Source organism: Micromesistius poutassou (genome assembly GCF_964030765.1).
Source record: "Micromesistius poutassou genome assembly, chromosome: 5".
NCBI lineage: Eukaryota > Metazoa > Chordata > Actinopteri > Gadiformes > Gadidae > Micromesistius > Micromesistius poutassou.
Genome location: NC_140275.1, coordinates 3032528 through 3058947, shown reverse-complemented (window position 1 = coordinate 3058947; position 26420 = coordinate 3032528). Strand labels below are relative to the sequence as shown.

General features: G+C 48.8%; 1 protein-coding gene across 1 annotated transcript; it reads right to left on the bottom strand.

Moving 5' to 3' along the window:
* Positions 1-196: 196 nt before the first annotated feature.
* adam28 (ADAM metallopeptidase domain 28) lies at positions 197-23506 on the bottom strand. Its single transcript, XM_084467612.1, has 22 exons — positions 22741-23506; positions 20394-20482; positions 20070-20146; positions 19630-19708; positions 19337-19413; positions 17090-17306; positions 16126-16188; positions 13770-13841; positions 12786-12955; positions 11912-11993; positions 10187-10320; positions 9702-9879; positions 7757-7846; positions 7052-7247; positions 5927-6029; positions 5381-5537; positions 4101-4181; positions 3908-4001; positions 2724-2829; positions 2186-2273; positions 1927-2103; positions 197-1730 (listed from the first exon to the last, which is right to left on the bottom strand). The coding sequence occupies exons 1-22, from the start codon at positions 22805-22807 to the stop codon at positions 1698-1700; spliced, it is 2430 nt and encodes an 809-aa protein (XP_084323738.1). The 5' UTR covers positions 22808-23506; the 3' UTR covers positions 197-1697.
* Positions 23507-26420: the final 2914 nt, after the last annotated feature.

Below are 26420 nucleotides of genomic sequence, written 5' to 3'. Positions count from 1 at the left end.
TCTATATTTATACATTTATTGTATTACTTAAAATCTATTGATGTAGAATATATAGATATATCGATGTATTTTGATATATATATATATATATATATGTTCATGCCATCTGCTCTATTAGACTTTCTTGACGTGTTTCTCGGTGTGAACTGGTTTTCCCTTAAGTCTCTGCTGGCACAAAGCAACACCACTGTCCTGCTAGGACAGCAGAAGGCAGCACCCATGTTTAATCCTTTCATGTGAAATGATAAAAAAACAGTACAAGTTGATCATGCATCGATCGCACAGCAGGCCTTTATGTAAGTGAAACAAAAGGAAATGGCTGAACAGGGAATTCTGTTGAAAAGGACGGTCACTGAGGCAGCACTTGGTAGACAAGTCCTTGTCATCATTGAGCTGAAGGTATCAGATAAGGTATAGAAAAGGCCCATCTTTTGTTCTTACCTGCTGTTCACATATGTCCCTGTGCACACCATAATCATATGAAAATAATATACATTTTGTATGCTCAAATATACGAGACACATAAAATCATCAAGACAAAAGTACTCAGTAAAGTACAGTTCATTTGCGACATATTCAGTCTTATGGCAGTGGTATATAAATACCTGTAAAATATGGCGGCCCACTGGCTTAATTTGATTTACCAGTAACAATAAAGCTGCTAAACCAGTTGACCCCGACCCCCACCCACTGCTCCCTCCAGTGGTTTGTGCCTGGCCAAACTTGGAGTGTTGACCCAGCGGTCTGCCGGTTTAGTGCCTGAGTAGGTTGCAGAGATGAGTGTTCATAACACTCTTTTATTTTATGAAGGGCCCCTATTTGTAATGACAGATACTAATATGAGAAGCCCATTCGAATATTTAAACATATTCAATATTTTTTTAAATATGCTTGTTCTGCTTCAGAATATTGTTTAGAACAGGTGTAATACAAATGTAGCCACCCCCTTGGTGGAATATACCATTTCCCCCGAGCTGTAGTTGTCATTTGTCCCTTCGCCCCTAGGAGGCGCCAACAAGCCGTTTGATTGCACATCCTTAGATATTTTCCTCCATTAAAGTGATTGGTCCCCGGCCGACATTGCAAGAACATTTTAAATTACAATAAACAATAGCATGCTACGATAAAACATTAAGAAAATCATGAAATTCTTTGGTTTAAATAATACTACCAAAAATGTAGTAAAAGGACATTTTTATGAGTTTTGCTACACTCATTTGACCACATTTCTCGCAATCTTTGAAATTTTTTCTCAACAGACTCCTGAATGAATGCATTGTAAGCATTATTATTACAATTGTGTAGATTGCACATTTGACTTGTCGTTCTCGACATGGCCTGCTGAAGTAGGTAAGATGACCTGAAGGAGTAGACGAGGCAGGAAGGAATTTTGCGTTGTGATTTCTTTTCAGACCCCACGTTGCAGTTCTCTCCTCAACCTTAATCCTACTCCTACACCCTTGAACAGCGGTCTGTTGTCTGAGAATGTGTTCCCTAGCGGTGACCCGTCGTAATTGAGGGAAAGGGTTAAAATAAATCGGAGATCCCTGAATGTGGTAGAATTAGCACCTTGTCCTACCCATCATGCATCTGGGTGGACACTGCCATTTGTGATGTCACTATAGGGCAGGTTTCTAAATGGCTTGTGGGGAGCACATTTGTACCGCTGTTAGGTAGCATCGCGCTCGCTAGCGCCATCAGGGTTTTGGTGGCGGTACCGGTCTCAGAGCCTACAGGGAAAGAGCAGAAAACCAGAACAGTTATAAGTAGCAAAAGTATTGCATGTATGTAAGTATGTATGTATTGTAAGTATGTATTCCACTGCCAGCATTGTAAGCTCGCCCTGTTCAGTGTTGAGGTGCACTAAACCAGTCGCCGAAGGCTAGCGCTAAAAGTCTGCTGAAAGTGAACGTTGACGTAAGCTACCTGGCGTGCGGCTACGTAGCTCGGGGCAGGGGGATTGGGTTTGTTCCCAGCAGCAGGGGGCTTGGGTTTGTTCCCAGCAGCAGGGGGCTTGGGTCGGTTCCCAGCAGCAGTGGGCTTGGGTTGGTTCCCAGCCGGCGGCGGTGGAGGGGGGGCTGCCTTGGGCCGCTGTACCTGCGTCTAAGAAAAGCGTTAAGTGTTAAGGGGTTTCCGTTAAGGGGTTTTTCCCATTAGCCTCGATGCTACGACGACGTCACCGTACCGGCGGAGCGCTGCTCTGACTCGGAGCGCCGATGTTGCCGCGGTAACCGGGGTTGTCCATGGCGGTGGTCTTCTTCTGGGGGTTCACCCTGTTGCATGATGGGAGGGGTTTGCTTAGTCGTGCGGCTGGACATAACGCGGTTTCATTTCGCTTGCTTTCACATTTACATTTAGGGCATTTTATCCAAAGCGACTTACAATAAGTACATTTGTCAGAAGAAAGAGAAGCAACAATATATCGCTGTGGGTACAGTAAGGATGGTCATAGAACCAAGTGCCAAGGAAGGGAAGTGCCCATTCCCCGTAGACAACAAAGACAGCTAGGATAAGATGCTACACAATGACGTACAACATACAATAAGTGTGTACACTAAGTGCAAAGACGTACAACACACAATAGGTGCGTACATTAAGTGCGTACATTAAGTGTGTACATCAAGTGCCGGGACGTACAACACACAATAAGTGCGTACATTAAGTGCCAGTCGCTTGCTTTAGTTCTGAGCGAGTGAGGCTGTACTCTGGGGTCCGTAACTCACGTGGGCAGCATGTCTTTCCTCCTGCGCTTGTAGAGAACCCCTATCACCACGGCAACGGCCCCCAGCAACAGCAGCAGCAGGACCACGATGATGGCCGTCACGCCCTCTGCAGGGATTGGGTGAGACCAGAACGACCCGGTTAAAAGCACGCATCTCACCGGCAGCACTTCAAAAACCCCAGGGCACATTACGGCCGTCACAACCGCACGGCCCAGGGTGTCAAAATAAGAGAATAATAATCAATAACAATAATGTCTACAATAATAACAATTAATCTAAATATTATATATATATATATATATATATATAATATAGGTCTATAATAAATAATAAAAAAATTATATATATATAATATATAATAACTACTAATATATATAATATATATATATTACATAATAAATAAAAATGTAATCAAATGTATGTATGTATATATATTTAAGCAATAGATCACGACAGGCTGTGGTATGTGCTCATTATACCACAGTTAAGGGGCGTTGTCCACAGCGACCCCCTTAACTGTGGTATAATGACCGTATATCACTGACTGAAGTGATCTATTGCTTTTATAAAACGGTTACGTAAGTATGGCGAAATGAAAGTCATAGACACCCTCAATTTTGAAAAAGCAAGAAAGTCGGAAAAGCTTTTTTTTTTAACGAATACAAAAAAAGTAGTCCCTCCTGGCTGCCTGCAAAGTGTACGGCGGTTGCTATGCAACACACGGTAGCGTCCTTCAGAGAGAAGGCTAGAGACGGTAGCTCGGTTCGCCGGCAATTTAGCCTACTGTCGAGTTCACTCACCGTGTGCCTATTGCTTTACAACATTTCCACCCTCTCCAGCAATCAACATGTTTTTAGGCTTCAGTGAACTATGCTATTGCTTTTATATATAAATAAACAACAGTTCAAGTCAGGCACGGAGTGATACTGAACTCTGTAAACTGAACGGGCGTCATAGCTGTGTGTATACGCTCATTATACAACAGTTGGGAACCAATCAGATTGCTTGATTTAAGCCACCCGTTTTATAAATATATATATATATATACATGCTATATATTTTCTTACATTTTTATATATCCAGCCTATATGGATATAAAAATGTAATAACATATATGTAATAAATGGGAGTGCACACATAACGGAGTGCCCCCTCTACTCATCAGAGTACACTCCGGGTCTTACCACTGGAGAGCCCTCTGAAGCTCTGGTCCACCGCGCTGCAGTGGGGGGGCGTCCAGCCCGGCTGACACTGGCACTCGGCCCGGTGGTTACACACCTGAGGGGACAGGTGTTTAAAGAGTGTGTGTGTAGTGTGTGTGTGTGTGTGTGTGTGTGTGTGTGTGTGTGTGTGTGTGTGTGTGTGTCGGGGACGTACCCCGTGGCCGGGGCAATTAGCGGAGCAGTTGGTGTTTCTGTAGGTGGCCTGCAGGTCCACACACTGGTTCAGGCTGCACACCTGCAGAGGAGAACACAGGGAGCCGGTCCTGTGAGGGGGGTCTCACTTTAGGGGGGGGGGGGGTCATTAGGTGGTCTATAGGGGGTCTTTAGGGGGTCCGGGCTGCGCTTTTCGGACGTCTGCCTCTAGTATCCAATCACACAAATGGATTTCGGATTCTGTCACCGTAACCTATTTTCTTTCTAACACGTCTCGTTGTCATGGCAACCACGTCGCCATGGGCTACGGTCGCGTTCCGCACGGACACAGTGGTGCACAGTGGTGATATTCAACACACAAGAAAAGTGCAAATGAAGCATACGAAACGTCCAACGAGAGGTGCAGAATGGAGTGGAGTGGGTGAAAACAATATTTACAATAAACGATCACATGACAGGACGAGAGTAAGAGGAAGTCCACCTTGACGTACGCTGGACAGATCAGTCTACCAGCCAGTGGCGTAGCCGGAAATGTCCACAGGGGTGGGCACAGAAAAAAACAGGCGGGCAAATCCAATTTGATTGAACATAAGATAGGCCTACATTAGATGCACCATACAAACACTAATCAAAGGCATGTTATATTTATGACATAAAGGTGGAATTTATTAAAGGCATTTGATCGCAGCTGACAAATTACGCTGAGACATTTGAAACGCGCCAAACTGCATGAACCCATGCATCGGCGCGTCACATTTAGAGAGAGAGAGAGAGAGAGAGAGAGAGACCTCCTCGACTGACAGACAGGCCTAATGTATAATGGCTATATTTATTTATTTATTTTATTTGTATAGTGGGAGGGCTCTCACAGAAACGTTCAGGAGGGGAGGGGGGAGGAGCTGCCGCTTGCGATTTGACTGATTCTTGAGCTCTCAGCGGAGCGCTGAATTGCGCGCCTTTTTTAGATGGTGAACGTAAACGAAGGAAAGCCCTCTGATTGGACGGACAAGACTGACAATTAGGCGGGCCTAGGCCCCGCCCAGGCCCGCCCGTGGCTACGCCTCTGCTACCAGCCTACCCAGTGGACTGTAGCAAATGTTGCTGATCTATCCGTCACCCATCTGGGTGGACACTCCCACCATTCTCAGCAACAGGACCCTTCCAACGGGCTGACCAGCCCGTTAGAAGGGAATGCACAGCCTTGGAACGGTGTGTACCAATCGGGAGCCAGTATACCACACTGCAGTGGACAGGAAGCGGCTGACGGTGCCGGAGGCGTACCTTTCCCTCGCCGCACTTGGTGCCCGTGTCCACCTGGCCGTAGTCGGCGCCGGCATCCCCAAAGAACGCCGCCTTGCAGTCGGAGAAGGACACCATGCGACCGTAGTTGGGGTCCGACTGGCCACCGGAGCAGAAGAGCTTACCGCAATTCACATCTCTGAGAGAGGGAGAGAGAGAGAGGGAGGGAGGGAATGGGATGGAGGAAGAGAGAGAGAGGGAGAGAGGGAGAGAGAGAGAGAGAGGGAGAGGGGTGTTTTTGAATACTGTACTCTGTTCTGATCAGTAAGGCTTAAATCGCCCTCAAACCTGAACTCTCCCTTTTTAATAAATATTATACCTTTTCATTTAACATCATTATTAATATTGTAGTTGTCTTCTATGTGTTTAAAATGAAGAAGCTGAGGCCTATATCCATGTCTCGTCATACGTTCATTGACGTTGATCAATAAAGGTATGTATTATAACTGTTTAGTTTTTTATGTAGGAAAATTGAAATCTTTACAAATACCCCAGGTGCGCACCAGGGGGCGATGCTTTTCTACTCACTCGGCCTGGCAGGGGATGTGGTGGTTGCCGTTCCTCTTGCAGAAAGCGTAGTACGTCCCGCGCATGTTCGCGTTGTAGCAGTACTGCCGGGCCACCAGCGCAGCTGAGGGGAAGAGGAGACATGTTACACCCAGAGCCCTGCTGCCTCTCGGCCCGGTCCCCTCGCTGAACCCAGAGCCTCTGAGGTGGGAGGTTGAGACAGCACAAGAGGCTCTGTTGTTGAGACAACTCCTGTTACTCCCCGGCGGCCTCTGGGTTGTGAACCTCAGCAGCTCCAGATGTTTGGCTGAACACACTCGCAAAAACAAGGGCCTGGAATCTCCACCTCAGATAATAAAGGAGTCCGCTTCCAAAGAAAGACTTTCAAGAACGAGTATAAATGGAAATGGGATTTGTGAATCCAAGTAAGGGGATCCTGCCTGGGGCCGCCTATAACAATACAGTTAGAGATTAAAAACAGCTTCCTACCAAAACCAAACCAACAACGTCCACTGTGTTGATGATGATGAAATTACTCCTCAAACTAAAATATGTTTTATCTTGGGATAACAGTGTGTTCAAAATACACTTCTATCAATTGAACTGTAATGCCTTTTTAAGTATATTTCCAACACACTGGTGATAAAATACAATTGTACTGCAAGTGTGTTTCGAATGCTAACAAATCGTGATTTTTTTTCTCTTTCTGGGGACACCTACCTGGGCCGTACATCTTCACACACTGGTCCTCCTTCTGGGGACTCCTACCCTGGCCTTACATCTTTAACACACACTGGTCCTTCTGGGGACTCCTACCTGGGCCTTACATCTTTAACACACACTGGTCCTTCTGGGGACTCCTACCTGGGCCTTACATCTTTAACACACACTGGTCCTTCTGGGGACTCCTATCCGGGCCGTACATCTTCACACACTGGTCCTCCTTCTGGGGACTCCTACCTGGGCCTTACATCTTTAACACACACTGGTCCTTCTGGGGACTCCTACCTGGGCCTTACATCTTTAACACACACTGGTCCTTCTGGGGACTCCTATCCGGGCCGTACATCTTCACACACTGGTCCTTCTGGGGACTCCTACCTGGGCCGTACATCTTCACACACTGGTCCTTCTGGGGACTCCTACCTGGGCCGTACATCTTCACACACTGGTCCTCCTTCTGGGGACACTGGCCGTTGTAGCAGTAGCCGTTCCCGGCGTCGCAGGGCAGGCCGTTCATGGAGTACACGTTCTCCGGGCACACGTTGCTGGTTCCGTCGCAGAACTCGGGCAGGTCGCACTCGTCCTGCTGCCGACGGCACTCGCTGGAGCGTGGCAGGATCTGAGAGGAACCGAGGAGAGGAACCCACGGTTAGGTCTGGTGTTCGCTCCTCTGGACACGTTTCATGCGCATGCAGTCAATTGTAGAGCATTCAATTACGGTTATAAATTATTACAACAATAAATAAATAGCTGTAAACTAATTTGGCTTCCCATGGGATGGGAAGCCAAATGGAGGTTTCAGTTCAGTCAAGTCAAGGTCATGATGTCATATGAATGAGTCTTTTCCCTGTCTGGTGGGGATATCATGCCACCAGGTGTGAGTGTCACTTGTAAAACACAGGAAAAGTCTGATTTTCAAATGGCTTGTAATGACTAATCACACTCACATGTGGTGGCATAATATCGCCCCTTTTAACACATGATCATCCTCCATTGAATTCGGCAGAACTTATTGATGTTGCATGCCCCAGTACACCCTTCCGCCACCAGAGGGCTCTACCGTACAGGAGGTTTCAGGGTAAAGGTTGTTTCGCCCTCAGACCCAGAGACAGATAAAGAGTGACTCACCTTGCAGTCGTCACAGCACTCTCCGAACGCGCACTCCGACCCGGTGGTGAGAGTGCATGTTGTGGCGTTACAGCAGCGGTTGGTGCACTCCTACGACAACACACACATACACAACACAAAACACACGACGTCAACACACAACACACAACACACTGTGAATGGAGGTGCTGAATCAGACAATATCTAATCAATTCTAATCATGTCCTGCATCCTGTCTGAAGACAGGAAATATCACTTCCTCTTTCATGCTGCTGTGGAATGACTCATAAGAGTTTTCTTCATGTCCATGACTACTTTTGACTTGTCTACAGTGATACTGTGATGCTGTGCCACAGATACCATCAGTACTATGTACAGTACTATGCATCCTCGTTGGCTGACTGGCGTAGCGTTGCCCCATAGAACAGGAAAACATATCGTCTGATCTTCATCAAATCATATCATCATTATCATATTGTGTAATTTGTGGTCCAATTGACTGACAGCCTACTTAACGGCCTGCTTTCGGTCCACACCAAACGTATGTTTATGCCATACTGTTTGATAACTACTAACTACTTCTAAAAACTTTTTGATGCCACAAGGATTAACATCCATTCCTGTTTCAGTCTGAATTCATCTCATCGAATTCACAAACATAAGGACGAATGGTTAAAGACCTACCCCAGACCATAGAACTATGTGAAAATAAATGAGTACAATCACACCTTTCACAAGCACACCTTTCACAGGCCTACCATTGAGCTGTGTCCTTATGGGCCATAACCAATAATGATACCCTGGACCCAGCTCATAATAAAGGGCTGCTGCTGTTGTTTACTACAAACCAAGGCCAGCTCCCGCAGAATCCTCCGCCGGAGGAGACTAACCCTTATCTACCTGAACACGCCCGGGCAGATCACCGCTGGAATGCTCCCATCTCCAGGCTACCTCTTCTGCTTCTTAATGTGAATAGAAAGTCAACAACATGCGTCTTTCAGCACCGCCAGACCCAGTGCTGCTGCTCCTGAATCGTTCAATATTCATAGACAGAGTCTCGACTCGACCTCCAGGTATATGGACCTGAGTCACTGAGTTGCAACACCCCAGCCTGCTGAAACAGGTCGTCTGATTGGCTGGATGCAGGATTATTAAACAGGATGGAAAATTTGTGGTGAGCCCATCATTAAAAACATGGCTCTAGAGTCTAATACATATGTTTTACAGAGTGGAAATTCCTGTTCACTTCATCAACCTCATGTCTGCGGACAACAGCTTTCCTCAACTCTCCTCAATGGAAACATTCAAAACGGTCTGTTGATAGCATCGACTGACGTGGTGTAAACGCCGGACGGACGGCCGTCACGTGGACGGATGGCGCTTTGAAAGTCGTTTGACACAAAATGCAAAACATTCGTCCTCGCACTTAAAAACAGTTCTTATCATTGTGTAGCATCTTATCCTAGCTATCTTTGTTGTATACGGGGGACGTGTTAACCAGCGATTGTTAGTGCTTGGCACTTGGTTCTATGAACATCCTTACCAACTTTGGTTTTTTGGCTGGTGTGAGACTGTAAAATATTTGAATGCTTACATTATAGCAGGGTCCGTGGATGGAATTGTTGACAGGGGGGTCATAGACAACGCTCGTCATAGACAACGCTTGTCATAGACAACGCTCGTCATAGACAACGTTTTCAGCGGATCAACTGGGACGTTGATTTAACGGGAGTTTTTTTTTTTTGGGGGGGGGGCGTGACATTTGTTGCGTGTGCGTGAGAGCGTGAGATTGATGCTGAAAGCGTGAGTGTCACGTGTCAGTGTCATGCGTGACAGTTGGCAACCCTGCTTATTGTAGGTCGCTTTGGATAAAAGCGTCTGCTAAACGCCCTGAATGTAATGTAAGTGTAAATGCATTCCTACATCTCCGTTCGTTGTCACGGTCCGTCTCCCGGTGCGTTCTTACCTCCAGCGAGCCGCAGTCGCAGTCCTCCCCCCGCTCCAGGAAGCCGTTCCCGCACAACGGGGGGGCCACCACGCTCTGGAAGCTGGGCTTGTTCAGCAGGCACCCCGGGGTGCGCGAGGTCAGGTACTGCTCGTAGCCCGAGGTGCTGCAGCTGCTGAAGGCCTTCGGGATGTCCCAGCTGAGAGCCGCAGAGAGACCGTCAGTTAGATTGTAACAGACCCCCCTGGTTACAGACTGGCCCCTGGTTAAAGACCTCCCTGGTTACAGACTGGCCCCTGGTTAAAGACCTCCCTGGTTACAGACTGGCCCCTGGTTAAAGCCTGGTTACCCCTGGTTACAGACTGGCCCCTGGTTAAAGACCCCCCTGGTTACAGACTGGCCCCTGGTTAAAGACCTCCCTGGTTACAGACTGGCCCCTGGTTAAAGACCTGGTTACAGACCACCCTGGTTACCGTCCGCCCTGGCCCCTGGTTACCCCCGGTTACCTGAGGGAGCCGGCCATGATGCAGCTGTCCCCGGAGCAGGTGCAGGCGCTGGAGTCGTCGTGGTTCATGCCCAGGTTGTGGCCCATCTCGTGGGCCAGCGTGGCCCCGATGGCGATGGCCCGTTCCGAGTGGTCCTAGCAGAGGGCCCGACGTTAACCCCGGTACGTTTCCCCACTTACAGTGGCCCCTACCGTAACCCACTTAAAGGGGCCCTACCTTGACCACCAGGTGTGATGTGATTGGTCATCAAGAGCCATTTAAAATACGACTCTCGAGTGACAAACGTTGGTATGCTCTCAAAGGGGCCCTATTTTAATATAGGGGCATGATGTGACATCAAGACATTTCTAATTTGTTCAATCAAACGGGTAGAACTATGTTATTTCAATATTGTATTGTTTTCATATCTTAAAATAAACTTCTCAGATCGTATATTTCCTCAGCCAGATTAAAATCTTTCCTCATTCTGTTTTTAATGCTGAGGTTTGGTTTTATGAATGGACTTCACTTCCTCAATCTTTACAGATCCTTACTTCATAACATAATAGCATTTATGTAAATGATGCTCTCTGTTCCTTTTCAAGGAAATGCTGTGTCATACCAACTAACTAGTCTTTTCCACTGACTTGACCAGTGTCCTCTCAATGGCCAACAGAGCTAGGCTTCTTAAACGGCCTTGGCCCATTGTGTTAGGTGTGTAGGACTTTAAACAGGAGAACCCCGCTTTAAACATGAGAAGCTCCTTTCTACACCTGCAGATGTAGCTCTAATTGTTGCCACTAATGAAAACAGTTTGTAAAGCTGAGGCATTGCACTGTCCAACTCCATGTCTTTAAGGAACACCAAGAAATCACACAGCTTTCCCCTGTCACCCTGCAAGTACTGATCTGAATACAGGACTTGAAGTTCAGACCTCAGGCTCTCTGAATCAAAGTGATGGCCAACTATCAAAACAATTAAACTTGAACAAGGAAATGTGGGAATTATGTTAAACTGAAGCAAGGAATTGTGTGAATAAGTGTATGAAATGTATGATGAAAATTGTCTAGCAATTTCGCCAAGCAAATATCAATAAATAGGTTGCAGTTCGTCTTTCGACTCGCTTGCAAAATCCACGATGGGACTGAGGAATGAAGACGGCTCCGGCGACTTTTTATAGTTAAAAATCGCTGTCAATCAAACGGCAACTCAGTCTTTCGCAGACCCTCAAATCATCACGCAGAAGCCCAGCATCCAGGCCAGCCCACTCCTCCATTCACCCCCAGAGACGCTGAGCGTCCGTGGGAGGGACATAATCGCAGCATTATCCAATGACCGTCGACGTTCAACGCACTAAAAAAAGCTGTTCTACGCAGCCCCATCCCAGCAGGTAGGGGTTAGACAGTACATATACAGGTCATTAAGGAGCAGGTAGGGGTTAGACAGTACAGAGACAGGTCATTAAGGAGCAGGTAGGGGTTAGACAGTACAGAGACAGGTCCTTTAGGAGCAGGTAGGGGTTAGACAGTACAGAGACAGGTCCTTTAGGAGCAGGTAGGGGTTAGACAGTACAGAGACAGGTCATTAAGGAGCAGGTAGGGGTTAGACAGTACAGAGACAGGTCATTAAGGAGCAGGTAGGAGTTAGACAGTACAGAGACAGGTCCTTTAGGAGCAGGTAGGGGTTAGACAGTACAGAGACAGGTCATTAAGGAGCAGGTAGGGGTTAGACAGTACAGAGACTTACCTGCACCACTCCAGCTGAGTTTCCGGAGCACATTGTGCCGACATAGGCCAGGCCCACCGTGGCGCCCTCGAAGTCAATACCACTGGAGAAACACAGGATATCTGTTCATATTTATCTATTACTTCTCATCATTATTACTTTTACATGCAGCAATTATCTCTGTGTGTGTGTATGTGGATACTGTGTGTGTGTGTGTGTGTGTGTGTGTGTGTGTGTGTGTGTGTGTGTGCGTGTGTGTGTACATTGATAATGTATGTGTTTGTGTGTATGTTACAGATATGTGTGTGTGTTTGTGTGTATGTTACAGATGTGTGTGTTTGTGTATGTTACAGATATGTGTGTGTGTGTGTGTGCGTGTGTATGTTGTGTGTTTGCGCACATGTATGTATGTTAATGTGTGTGTGTGCGTGCGTGCGTGTATGTTAATGTGTGTGTGTACGTTGTGTGTGTGTATGTTAATGTGTGTGTACGTTGTGTGCGTGTATGTGTGTGTGTGCACATTGTATGTGCGTACTACTGTATACGTTTGTGTGTGTGTATGTATGTATGTGTGTGTGTGTGTGTGTGTGTGTGTGTGTGTGTTAATGTGTGTGTGTGTGTGTGTGTACGTTGTGTGTGTGTATGTTAATGTGTGTGTGTGTACGTTGTGTGTGTGTGTGTGTGTGTGTTAATGTGTGTGTGTACGTTGTGTGTGTGTACGTTGTGTGTGTGTATGTTAATGTGTGTGTGTGTACGTTGTGTGTGTGTGTGTGTGTGTGTGTGTTAATGTGTGTGTGTACGTTGTGTGTGTGTACGTTGTGTGTGTGTGTGTGTGTGTGTTAATGTGTGTGTGTGTGTACGTTGTGTGTGTGTGTGTGTGTGTGTGTGTGCAGACCTGATGAGCTGGGCGTTGTCGTGCTTCTTCTTCCCCAGCAGCTCCGTGTTCCTCCAGGTGTTGAAGGCGCCGAGCGTGGCGCCGGCGGGGGCCGTGACCGTGATGAGGTCCCGGGTGGACCACACCTCCAGACCCACCAGGGCCACGAAGGTGTTCATGGGCTTATACACCTGGGGAGGGGGGGGGAGGGCGGAGTGGGGGGAGGTGGAGGGGAGGTGGAGGTAGAGGGGGGGGAGGTGGAGGGGAGGTGGAGGTAGAGGGGGGGGAGGGTGAGGGGAGGTGGAGGTAGGGGGGGGGAGGGTGGAGGGGAGGTGGAGGTAGGGGGGGGAGGTGGAGGGGAGGTGGAGGTAGAGGGGGGGAGGTGGAGGGGAGGTGGAGGTAGAGGGGGGGAGGTGGAGGGGAGGTGGAGGTAGGGGGGGGGGAAGGTGGGGGGAGGTGGAGGTAGAGGGGGGGAGGGTGGAGGGGAGGTGGAGGTAGGGGGGGGAGGTGGAGGGGAGGTGGAGGTAGGGGGGGGAGGTGGAGGGGAGGTGGAGGTAGGGGGGGGAGGTGGAGGGGAGGTGGAGGTAGAGGGGGGGAAGGTGGGGGGAGGTGGAGGTGGAGGGGGAGGGGGGGTGAAGGGTGTGAACATAAAACAAAGTACGCTAAATACAAAAAAAAATCATTAAAGAAAAATGCATCTAAAGAGACTACTCCAAAATATTCACCCTCAAAATCCTTTGTCAGTGATTAACAGACTGTTCTTTTAAGTCATTTTTAACTGATTGCAAATGAGCCTTCTGCGAAAAGCATTTGTCATCTTTCAGTTACACAAAAACTGACGAAACTCTTTCACATACGGTTGTGGGAAACTACCAATAAAATAAACAAAATAACCATTATTATGTAACCGTACATTTAGCTCTCCAGTAATGCCATCACTTCCTGTGTCGTCATTGTCCTAGACGCATCCACAGGAAGTTCCCCAAACGGCGGCCATCGACTCACCATGTTGACAAAGTTCACCACCTCAAACAGTTTGGTCCTGAGCGCCGCCTTGTTCTTCTTCATCTTCTGGTACTGAAACGCATCACATCCTGCCGTTAGTGACGGGCCCACTTCCTGTTCGCCGCCAGCGTTGCGTGAGCGCTGGCGTTGACTCACAGTTCTGTCTAATGTTCCCACTGATACGAGGTGAACTCATGGCGTAATAGTAGAGCTGTAACCAGAGAGGAGCGGGGCAGCTCCTGTCTGGCCGTCCAGACTCTCCTGAGATGGTTTCTCCTCTCGGGGGCACAGACACCTCTTTCGACCTCAGTATTGGTTTAAGGGCTTTTACAAGTTTAAAAACATGTCAAACGCTTAACTTGCTCACCCCATTCAACGCCTTCTATATTTTTGTGTTCCAGTGTGCAGTGTGTCTCACGGACTACGGTACAAACTGTAACGACACACTCGCTTGGTCAACAGGCTCGCGTTTCATACGCAGAAACAGGAGCAGGCTGAGCCAAACCGAGCTCAGCCTGCCAGACCTTAAACTACTCCTTAACTTAACCAACAGCCTTATCTTCATCCCCAGGAACAAACTTGCCCTATGAATAAATCATGGTTCCTGACTTAAAAACAGTTCAGGACCGTGTGGGTGTTGCTCGGGAGCATTCTGTGAATGAGTGCCTTGCTTCTGCCCTGGTGCGGTCTCTGGGGGGCCCCTGGGGGGCCCCTGGGGGGTCAGAGTTCAGGTTCAAGGGACTGTGAGGGTCGATTGATTCCTTGTTCTGAAGCTGGGGATTCTGGGTGTTGTGGTGTTGTGGTGCTCTGGTGTTGTGGTGCTGTGGTGTTGTGGTGTTGTGGTGTTGTGTTGTGGTGTTGTGTTGTGTTGTGGTGTTGTGTTGTGGTGTTGTGTTGTGGTGTTGTGGTGTTGTGGTGTTGTGGTGTTGTGGTGCTCTGGTGTTGTGGTGCTCTGGTGTTGTGGTGTTGTGGTGTTGTGTTGTGGTGTTGTGTTGTGTTGTGGTGTTGTGTTGTGGTGTTGTGTTGTGGTGTTGTGGTGTTGTGGTGTTGTGGTGTTGTGGTGCTCTGGTGTTGTGGTGTTGTGTTGTGGTGCTCTGGTGTTGTGGTGTTGTGGTGTTGTGGTGTTGTGGTGCTCTGGTGTTGTGGTGTTGTGTTGTGGTGCTCTGGTGTTGTGGTGTTGTGGTGTTGTGGTGTTCTGGTGCTCTGGTGTTGTGGTGCTCTGGTGTTGTGGTGTTGTGGTGTTGTGGTGTTGTGGTGTTGTGGTGTTGTGGTGTTGTGGTGCTGTGGTGTTGTGGTGTTGTGGTGTTGTGGTGTTGTGGTGTTGTGTTGTGGTGTTGTGGTGCTCTGGTGTTGTGGTGCTCTGGTGTTGTGGTGTTGTGGTGTTGTGGTGCTCTGGTGTTGTGGTGTTGTGTTGTGGTGTTGTGGTGTTGTGGTGTTGTGGTGTTGTGGTGCTCTGGTGTTGTGGTGCTCTGGTGTTGTGGTGTTGTGGTGTTGTGTTGTTGTGGTGTTGTGGTGCTCTGGTGTTGTGGTGTTGTGTTGTGGTGCTCTGGTGTTGTGTTGTGGTGTTGTGGTGTTGTGGTGTTGTGGTGTTGTGGTGTTGTGTTGTGTTGTGGTGTTGTGGTGTTGTGGTGTTGTGTTGTGGTGTTGTGTTGTGTTGTGGTGTTGTGGTGTTGTGGTACTCTGGTGTTGTGGTGTTGTGTTGTGGTGTTGTGGTGTTGTGTTGTTGTGGTGTTGTGGTGTTGTGGTGTTGTGTTGTGGTGTTGTGGTGCTCTGGTGTTGTGGTGTTGTGTTGTGGTGCTCTGGTGTTGTGGTGTTGTGTTGTGGTGCTCTGGTGTTGTGGTGTTGTGGTGTTGTGTTGTGGTGTTGTGGTGTTGTGGTGTTGTGGTGCTCTGGTGTTGTGGTGTTGTGTTGTGGTGTTGTGTTGTGGTGTTGTGGTGTTGTGGTGTTGTGGTGTGGTGTTGTGGTGTTGTGTTGTGGTGTTGTGTTGTGGTGTTGTGGTGTTGTGGTGTTGTGTTGTGGTGTTGTGGTGTTGTGTTGTGGTGTTGTGGTGTTGTGGTGTTGTGGTGTTGTGGTGTGGTGTTGTGGTGTTGTGTTGTGGTGCTCTGATGTTGTGGTGTTGTGGTGTTGTGGTGTTGTGTTGTGTTGTGGTGCTCTGGTGCTCTGGTGTTGTGGTGTTGTGGTGTTGTGGTGTTGTGGTGTTGTGTTGTGGTGTTGTGGTGTTGTGGTGTTGTGTTGTGGTGCTCTGATGTTGTGGTGTTGTGGTGTTGTGGTGTTGTGGTGCTCTGGTGTTGTGGTGTTGTGGTGTTGTGTTGTGTTGTGGTGTTGTGGTGCTCTGGTGCTCTGGGTGAGATCTCACCTCGCGGTTGTCAGCCACCAGGAAGAGCTCCAGGTACTTCTGCCTCTGGAACAAAGTCGGGCCCTGGAGGGACAGACAGACAGACAGGCAGACAGGCAGACAGACAGACAGATACAATGTGTGTCAGACCCCCGTACGCAACCGCCTCTGAGACCGCGAGGGACTCCCTGCTCCGCGCTCTGGTCACTATGGTTACCGTGGTGGCCACGGTACAAGGGTAACCAGGTAACCCCTGGTAACCAGAGTAACTGGTTACCATGGTTACCATAGGAACCATAGTAGATAGGCTATGGTAACCATAGTAGGTTACCATAGTAACCATAGTAACCAGGGCGTCCACGCTTAAAGGATAATTCCGGTATTTAGCACACTGAGCCCCCTTTCTGGTTTGTCTAGGATGATATAGAGTGGTTGACACCCACATTTAGTCTATTGGTCCTGTCTCGTATTTGTCTCTTGGGTATCCAAATCAATATTTGGGTATTCAAATCAAGTATCGGAAACCCGGAAACCGTAAACGGCGAGGGGGCTGTTTACGTTTACGTTGGTTGTAGTCTTTTCGCTCGGTTCTCCGTCTCAACAGTAGGGCTAGAACCGAGCGAAAAGACTACAACCAAACGTAAACAGCCCCCCTTTCCGTTTCCGGTTCCGGTCGGGTTTTCCGTTTCAATGGGATTTATAAAATGCCAAATTTGGAACATCAACGAACACCACGAACGGTGAGTGGCACTTTTCTGAAAATGAACGTTTAGGGTTGTTTTAAGGACAGGTTTGTGAATGCCCGTAGCCAGCCATTCTGAAGCAGGCAGGGGCGATTCTAAATGAGCCAAATACCCGAGACAGGACCACCGGTCAAACTACCAGCGTCCACCACTCTACTTCATCCTGGACCACCCAGAAAGGGCGCTCAGTGTGCTAAACCCCGGGACGGTCCTTTAAGAGATGACTGAGGTGGCGGACTCACGGCGGCCCGCGAGCGGCTGCGTCCGGTGGGGGGCTCGAACTCGGTCCCCCAGGTCATGTTGGTGACGCCGCACACCGAGGGGGCGGGGCCCTGCGTGGGGCCCACCCCCTCGCCCAGCGCCGTGACGGCGTGGTCGCCCTCGTCGTTCCCCTCGCTCGCCCCCGCCGCCGCCAGGGGCTCGATGGCGTAGCGCTGCGCCGCCGTCTGGAAGTAGCCCCTAATGACACACACACACGCACACACACGCATGCAAACACGCGCACACACGCACACGCACACACGCAAACATACGCACGCACGCACGCACACACACACACACACACACAGCGTTTAATTTCAAATGTATTGGTGTATTTGAATCAGTGGCGATTTCTCTAAGACTGCAAGGGAAGCTCAGCTTCCCCTAAAATTTCAAAATGAAATGGTCAAATTTATACTTTTTCATTTCATTGACTAAAAATGTGTTAGGACACGTCCATCTCGAAGACGAGTTTGTTCAGAATCAGCTGCTTATCGACTGACTCAATTTCCTTCTTATACACTCCCGTAGCGTCACAGTGCATTTGTCTGTTGAAGCTCAGCGTCCATCCACTTCAATGGGGCTGCATGGAACAGCTTTTTGGTCATTGGATAATGCTGCCATTATGTCCCTCCCACGGACGCTCAGCGTCTCTGGGGGTGAATGGAGGAGTGGGCTGGCCTGGACGCTGGGCTTCTGCGTGATGATTGGAGGGTCTGCGAAAGACTGAGTTGCTGTTTGATTGACAGCAATTTTGAACTATAAAAAGTCGCCGGAGCCGTCTTCATTCCTCCGTCCCATCGCGGATTTTGCAAGCGAGTTGAAAGACAAACTGCAACCTATTTATTGATATTTGCGTGGCGAAATTGCTTGACAATTTTCATTGTACATTTCATACACTTATTCATGCAATTCCTTGCTTCAGTTTAACATAATTCCCACATTTCCTTATTCAAGTTTAATATTGTTTTGATAGTTGGCCATCACTTTGATTCAGGGAGCCTGAGGTCTGAACTTCAAGTCCTGTATTCAGATCAGTACTTGCAGGGTGACAGGGGAAAGCTGTGTGATTTCTTGGTGTTCCTTAAAGACATAAAGTTGGACAGTGCAATGCCTCAGCTTTACAAACTGTTCTCATTAGTGGCAACCATTTGAGCTACATCTGCAGGTATATAAAGGAGCTTCTCCTGTTTAAAGCGGCTCAAGTCCTATACCCGTAACACAATGGACCAAGGCTGTTTAAGCAGCCTAGCTCTGCTGGCCATTGAGAGGACACTGGTCAAGTCACTGAAAAAGACAGCTAGTTGGTATGATAGAGCATTTGCTTGAAAAGGAACAGAGAGGATCATTTACATATACAATACAATACAATTTATGTGATGTACGAAAATTAGCTTCCCCTTTTTGAAAGACCAGCAGCTGCCACTGATTTGGATATATTTCTGCATTTGGCCAAACAGAGTGCCAAACATTTGCATGTCAGACCCGCTGTGGTCAATCCCAATCGTTTGTCCTTAACACTGCTCGGTTATCTGGGCTGAGAGGGGATTTTATCAAGCATTAGAACAATGTATCTGTCTTTCTCTGGTTCAATGAGTGTGGGTTTAAATCCTGCACCTTTAAAACATGCATTCCTTCGGCTGCATTGTTTCTCAGAGACTTTTAAAAGTCAGGCTGACTCATTATCTAAACCTGGCGACCATCTTGGTTCTAAACGCTAGCCGGGGTGGGGGGGACTAAGATGGCCGCTAGGTGTTTAAGACCTATGACAGGAGAGACAGTCCTTCACTCACAGAGGAAGTTTTGTGTAGGAGTCCAGACATTCTTTTTTGGTGGTGGTGTGTGTGCGTGTGTTGGTGGGTGGGTGGTTATGTACGTACGTATGTATGTGTGTGTGTGTGTGTGGGTGCGTGTGTGTGCAAGTTAAATATGTGTGTGATGTGTGTGTGTGCGTGTGCGTGCCTGTGTGTGTGTGTGTGTGTGTGTGTGTGTGTGTGTGTGTGTGTGTGTGTGTGTGTGTGTGTGTGTGTGTGGGTGCGTGTGTGTGCAAGTTAAATATGTGTGTGATGTGTGTGTGTGCGTGTGCGTGCCTGTGTGTGTGTGTGTGTGTGTGTGTGTGTGTGTGTGTGTGTGTGTGTGTGTGTGTGTGTGTGTGTGTGCATGTGTGTGTGTGTGTGTGTGTGTGTGCGTGTGTGCGTGCGTGCTGGCTGGAGAAGGTGGATGCTCACCTGAGGCCGTCACATGTGCTGATGCTGGCCGTCGATTGGCTGTCGTTGACCACTCGGCCCTGGTAGTAGCAGTGGTCCTGGGGTTAAAGAAACAGTAACACATTTAAGAAATAAAGTATAAAGTATGGCCCTTATTATGACAATAATCAACATATCTTTCTGAACTCTGAATACCACTTTACGAGAGGTACTCTATAATTCCCAGAAGTGTGGGAGGTAGCTTCAGAGTGTTACTTCAGAAAGGGTGGAGTAAATAGAGGTGTAGGGCTAAAGGTGTAGGAGCGTCTGTTTACAATGTTGGTGGGCGTGGTTGTGACCGGGGTCCCATCGTCACGGTAATACGTCTCGCTGTAGTCGTCGCTTAGCAACTCCCTGATGGCACAAGAGATAGATGTCACCCACACACACACATGAACACACACACACACACACATGCATGCGCGCGCATGCACGCACGCACACACACAGATGACCGGATTTGTGTCAGGATTTGTGTCAAGGAGGATATGGACAGAGGATGTGGTCATGTATGTACATGACCACATCCTCTGTCCATATCCTCCTTTCTATCACGTATCCCATGATAGTATCACCAACCCCGTGGTTGGTTTGTGATCCACAACCTCTTTCTTATGCTGACGGGTGTTTTTAGCCATGCAGCACAACATGGGTTCTGATTTGGTCCTCCTCAAACACAAACTATGAATTATTGAAAGTGGGTCCAAAAGTTTACCTGTTTCTCTCCAGATGCATTTCAATGTCTTTTCCTCGGACGGTCATCGCATATTTCAGAGAGTCCGGCCGTGAGTACTAAACAAAGGGAGAGAGATTAACAGTTTTCAGTGACATCCAGTTGATATTGGTCCTGCTTTGTGAAGAGGTGTAGTGAACAATATCTCTCAGACCCGGTCGTTATGAGGCTCCTTACCTCTGCATGAAGCAGTAGTGAACTACATCTCTCAGACCAGGTCGTTAAGACGCTCCTTACCTCTGCGTGTCTCTTGTGTAGCAGTAGTGAACTACATCTCTCAGACCAGGTCGTTAAGACGCTCCTTACCTCTGCGTGTCTCTTGTGTAGCGAGTGCAGTCTGATCGGTCGGACGACTTCATAGGCCTCGGTTCTGTCCGGCTCCGCGCCGACGCTCGCTGGGAAGAGACGGCTTAATCAACACCTACTGGTAAAACAAATGTCTTACCCCCGGCTGCAGTGGCTCAGTCCCAGTCTGCCCCAGGCCTCGCTGACCTCTCCCTGCTCCCGATGACCTGTCTGTGGTCGCTGTGAGGCGCTTTGCATGCAAGCGTCTGCTGAACTAACTCCTCTCAGATTTGGAGCTCCTACGATGCTGAGCTCACATCTGATTTTGTCATGTCATGTTACTGACTAATGTGTTCCAATAACTGACTAGCAGTTCCAATAACAAAACCGTTCATGTCAATGAGTGACCCGTGACCTTAAGGTGAACAACTTGCTGAGCCTAACTTGGAAAGGAGAACATGTGGTTGGTGTGTTGACTCACACCCCGCGGCGTTCTTCTGAAATTCCTCTGGAGGTTTAATAAGAAGCAACTCGTCCTCTGTGTTCCCTCTTCCCGGTTAACAGAGGATTTTCCTTGGAGCCGCGCTCCGTTTGGACACAAGATTCCTGGGCGGTGCTTTTGGCAGATCTGAGGGCGTGTGAGTTGAACAAATTGTGCTATTGTTCGCTGCGAAGTCGGTATCTGGCTGATATGAGGTGTGTACACAAGCACCGCTAGACAAGCTGAGACAAAGTAGCGGCTTGTCCCAGTGGTGAGCTGGGGGCAGACCCTCATAGTGTCTACAGACTGGAGACGGTCCTCTGATTGACATGCTGTGTCTCCAGTCAGTGAGCAGGAGCAGGAGGAGGAGCAGGGAGGAGGAGGAGGAGGTCAGAGGAGAGCTACTGTTATTGTTTTGAAGTTAGTGATTAGTTAGTGAGCGTGTTGAGGTATAAATTCCTTTCTGGTGTTTGCTGTGCTCTGCTGAAGAGACACGCTCACTCACTCATTCACTCACTCACTCACTCACTCTCTCTCTCACACACACACACACACACACACACACACACACACACACACACACACACACCACACCACACCACACCACACCACACCACACACACACACTCGCACTCGCACTCGCACACACACCTCACACACACAAACACACTATGGAATGAGGTTTCACAACAGTTCTCTCGCAAGTTTCCCAGTGCAGAGCAGGACTGGGTGCTGCTGGGTGCTTCTGGTGAGTCGCGGTGTACTCAGGAAGGGAGGGGGGCCGGGGGGGGGGGGGTCACAGCTGACTCATGTCTCCGGTCACAGGTGTGTCGTGTCACCTGAGGCAAGGTGTGGCTTTGTTGTGCTCCAAGTCCAAGTCTCTAGAACCCAAACACAAGCGCCTAGCGCGCCTCTGAGCTTCTAGCATGGACGGTCTGTAGAGCAGGCTCGGGAGAATCATGTTGTGATGGTGCGTACCAACACTTTAGCTAACTACCCTCTACCTCATTCTACCTGGAGTTTCAAACAGCACGACATTCACATTTCACATTGAAGTTACAAGCCCTGCATGTGAAACACCAGATTATATATATACATACATATTTTTATATATATATATATATAAATCTGTATATATATATATCTATATATATATATAGATATATATATATCTTATTGCACATATATGACGAATATACAAATGTAATTGCACTCAATTGGACTATCAGCAGGGTAATGTGTTGCCAGTTGAAAGATTGTATTGATTTGTATTTGATATTTCACATGATCACAGCACTTACTCAAGTGATTTACTCCACTTCCTCAGGTTAGTTTAGATGTCAAGACTTTACTAAAGTTTTGTTCAGAGTTGTGCAAACAGCCTCATTTCTCAAGTCTTCTGCAGCCACCACCTTTTGACCCCAGAGTGGACCCCTAACGCCACAGACCCCTCCCAGACCCAGTGACGCTGGAGACGTTCCATCCTGCAGGTCCACCACTGCTGTGATCCCCTGTTTCCCCAGAGTACCTCCTGGTTTGGCCATGCAGTCATGACCCAACATGGGTCAGGAGGAAATATCTTATTACTACATTCCTACACACCTAAAGAACATCTACTGCAACTCTCCCCAAACACACCTCCTGTCCTGCCGTGCGCTGCACACTAAAGTCACTCAAGTCCTCCTAAAGGGCGACATTAAAGCCCACTTAAGCCTCCGCTGACAGACGAGAGAGACCTGGATGAATGTATCGCCCCTGGGTAATCATTCCCTAACCGGTTTAGTTATGAATTAGTTAGAGAGAGAGAGAGAGAGAGAGAGAGAGAGAGAGAGAGTAAGAGCGAGAGAGAGAGCGAGAGAGCTCTGGTTTCCCCTGTGGGTTACTCACCTGCGATCGGGAGCAGCGCGCTGACCCTCAGTAGTAAGATGAGGAGGAGGGGGGGTGTGGAGGCCATTGTTATCCCGATGCACACCCTATCACACACGCTGCAGTGGCAGTAATGAAGCCTTGGTCGCGGGCTGGTCCCTTATGTCTCTGTTTCCTCGTTAGGCCCCGCCCACCTGCTCTCTGTCCCTCCTGGTTCACCTGTCACTTCCTTCTCCTGCTGCACGTCGCTCAGCCTTCACAGACTGTCGGACAGGTCTGTGCACGCCCCGCCCCGCGCCCCGTGGTGCCGCTGGGAGGAATGCAGTGGAAAGCCGTGCAGGACGGAAGATTCCTCTTCCTCCCAGTGACTCTGGGAGAGACCAGTAGGACCAAACCAGTTCCTCCACTCTGTCTCCAACAAGGTTCTCTCTGTTGGAGACACTTGAGCTCTGATTCTATGTGAGGCAGAGAGGAGGAGAGGAGGAGCAACACAACGTCCCCCCCGATCCAGAGAGGAGGAGCAGACCTCCAGAGAGGAGGAGAGGAGGAGCAGACCTCCAGCAGAGAGGAGCAGACCTCCAGCAGAGAGGAGCAGCAGACCTCCAGAGAGGAGCAGACCCCCAGCAGAGAGGAGCAGACCTCCAGCAGAGAGGAGCAGACCTCCAGCAGAGAGGAGCAGACCTCCAGCAGAGAGGAGCAGGAGGCTGTCCTTCAGTCCGTCTGCTCGGGGTGCAGGCAGCGGTGGCGGCCGGCGTGAGGGCAGTTCTCTGTTCCCTCCCTCTCTCCTCCAGACACTTCCCAGAATCGCTTCTCTAATCCGTGGAGCTCGCCGTCCTGCTGCTCCGCCTGCGAACCGCCGAGTCAGCGAGTTTGAAAGTTCAACGAGCGTCTGCGGTCGTCTGTCCATTCAGAGAGCCTCCCTCCCCTCCCTCTCCTCCCTCCCCTCCCTCCCCTCCCTCCCTCCCCTCCCTCCCCTCCCCTCCCTCCCCTCCCTCCCCTCCCTCTCCTCCTGACACTTCTGTCACTTCTTTGTTCCCTCCTCTGTCATCACGGTCCGAGGAGTGGTCCTCCTCCCCTATCTGCCGCCGGCGCCCCCCCAGCCGTCTCCCAGCGCCGCCCACCCACCCTGAGCATGCTTGGTCCGGCCGCGGCCCCGCGGCCCCTCGACCGCCCGGCCCCTCGACCGCCCGGCCCCGTGACTGGAACGGCCGGGGAAGCACAAAAGAGCAATGTGTTAGTGGAGCAAAGGCCACACCAGGACATGTTAGGCTGAGGGCCACACCAGGACATGTTAGGCTGAGGGCCACACCAGGACATGTTAGGGTGAGGGCCACAGCAGGACATGTTAGGCTGAGGGCCACAGCAGGACATGTTAGGCTGAGGGCCACACCAGGACATGTTAGGCTGAGGGCCACACCAGGACATGTTAGGCTGAGGGCCACAGCAGGACATGTTAGGCTGAGGGCCACACCAGGACATGTTAGGCTGAGGGCAACAGCAGGACATGTTACGGTGAGGGCCACAGCAGGACATGTTAGGGTGAGGGCCACAGCAGGACATGTTAGGCTGAGGGCCACAGCAGGACATGGGAGGCAGGATGTATCAAGATAAGAGCAATAACATAAGGAACACTAAGGATAGGAATTCATACAACTGGATGTTTAAATATGATGCCCTGCAGAAAGCCCCTAGAGGGCAGTCTGCAGGGAATTCAGGCTAAGGGGGACCCGTCCCTTTCAGGGGGCAGGGTGAGAGGATTAGACAGTACAGTTCCAGGGTCGAAGGGCAGAGCATCCGTCCAATCAGGGTAAGGCACACCCGGGCCGACCGTCGGTAGTCAGGGCAAAGTCAGGAAACAGAACGACTCCGCGAGTAGCAGGCGACCGTAACAGGCAGAGCACTGAACTGCTAGGAAGGCGGGGGCAGTGTGGCATGAGGCCGTCGTCCGCTATCAGAGCTCCACACATCCACACAACTCACCACCGTGTCCCTTCGACGCGATCATCTGCTCCCTGGCACCACCTAGCGGCCAGATCAGGAACCACTGCTGGTGTTGAGTCTGTGTAAGACCTTTTCTTATCAATGGAGGGGGACCTATTGCAAACGGGTATTTGGCACAAGGATGAGAGTTAAATTATTTACCGCCTTCACTTAAATAACGTTGAATGATAATTATTCAAATTAACTATGTACAATTTTAAGTCATACATTTCTTTATGGTTTTGTGTACTGAAATGGTTCTCGACCCTTGTTTTAATAAAAACTTGTAGATGACATATCTGTCAGGAATGGTAACAACAAGTCTTTATGTGTTTTTTGTTAGGACCAGTGAACGGTAGAGTGGAGTGTGGCGCCCCCTGTTGGTCGCGGTGAGGACCACACAATCAATTTCCTAGTTATTTATTTGATCAGCTTTATAGCGAATGATGTACAAGAAGTGTTCAACGAAAACGATAGCGACTTCTGCAAATACACCAGCTTATACTGATATTTGTTATTTCATTGAATGAAAATATATATATAAAAGCACTGGTCCAGAATTAAGAAAGGAAACTTCAGAAAGTGTTGGCATTGAACACATTACATTTTTAACATTGATTTCATCGATTTCAAGTTTTTAATCTCATAGGCAAACGTGAACATCAGTTTTAGCCACGATTAAACATTTAAGAAGTTGAAATAAAGAATCAAACCTGCCGGGACAATTAGGCCTACGAGGCCACCGAGCCGTTGAGTGTGTTACAACATCCTCAGGTCTACTGTCCTCTTCTATGGAGATTTAAATGGTCTCTTTCTGAAAGAAATACCGATTTCTTCCACGCTTTCCTCCTCAAGGTTGTTCATTTCAATTTAATCCATCCCTTACCTAGTCTACTTTTAACGACCGGGAATGACTTTAAACAGACACTTGTCTGACACTTTAATCCCCACTAAACCTGCTTGGAAGGCTCTTTAGTATTTTATATTTTAGGATTTTATTTTATTATATCAGCTGACCAACGGTTAATGGACCGGTCACCGTGCTTGTACCGTCTGATGTCACCACAAGGGGGCCGGACACCGCGCTGTACCGACCAATGTCACCATAAGGGGGCGATCTCGCCTCACGTTCCCGGGATCACAAACCGCAGCATGAGTTTGGTTGTGTGGCACTAGGAGGACATTGAGTCAGCTTTTGAGGATGACTCAATTAAGTTCGGAATTGAATTACATATAAAAAGAAAGAAAGGATAAAAAAATAGGTCTATAATTTAGAAGATCATGTGGTGGAGAGATTACATTAATATATTTCTGGCCAATAGATGATAGGGTTAGGGTTTGATAGGCCTATTCTCAGAAGCTAGTTCAGCTAACAGGTAGGCATGGGCGATTCGCGAATGATTCGGTCAGAACGAACGAATCCCGAAGGTGAACGACGAGAACTGATTCAACTGATACAACAGTTGGGAACCAATCAGATCGCTTGATTTAAGCCACCCGTTTTATAATTAAGCAATAGATCACGACAGGCTGTGGTATACGGTCATTATACCACAGTTAAGGGGCGTTGTCCGTCCCGACGCACAGCAGAGGGATGGCAACTGTGGTATAATGAACATTTCGCCATACTTTCACATTTCGCCATACTTACGGTTACGTAAGTATGGCGAAATGAAAGTCATAAGCCGTTTCTCAATACCAAGTACGCGGACTACGTTCTC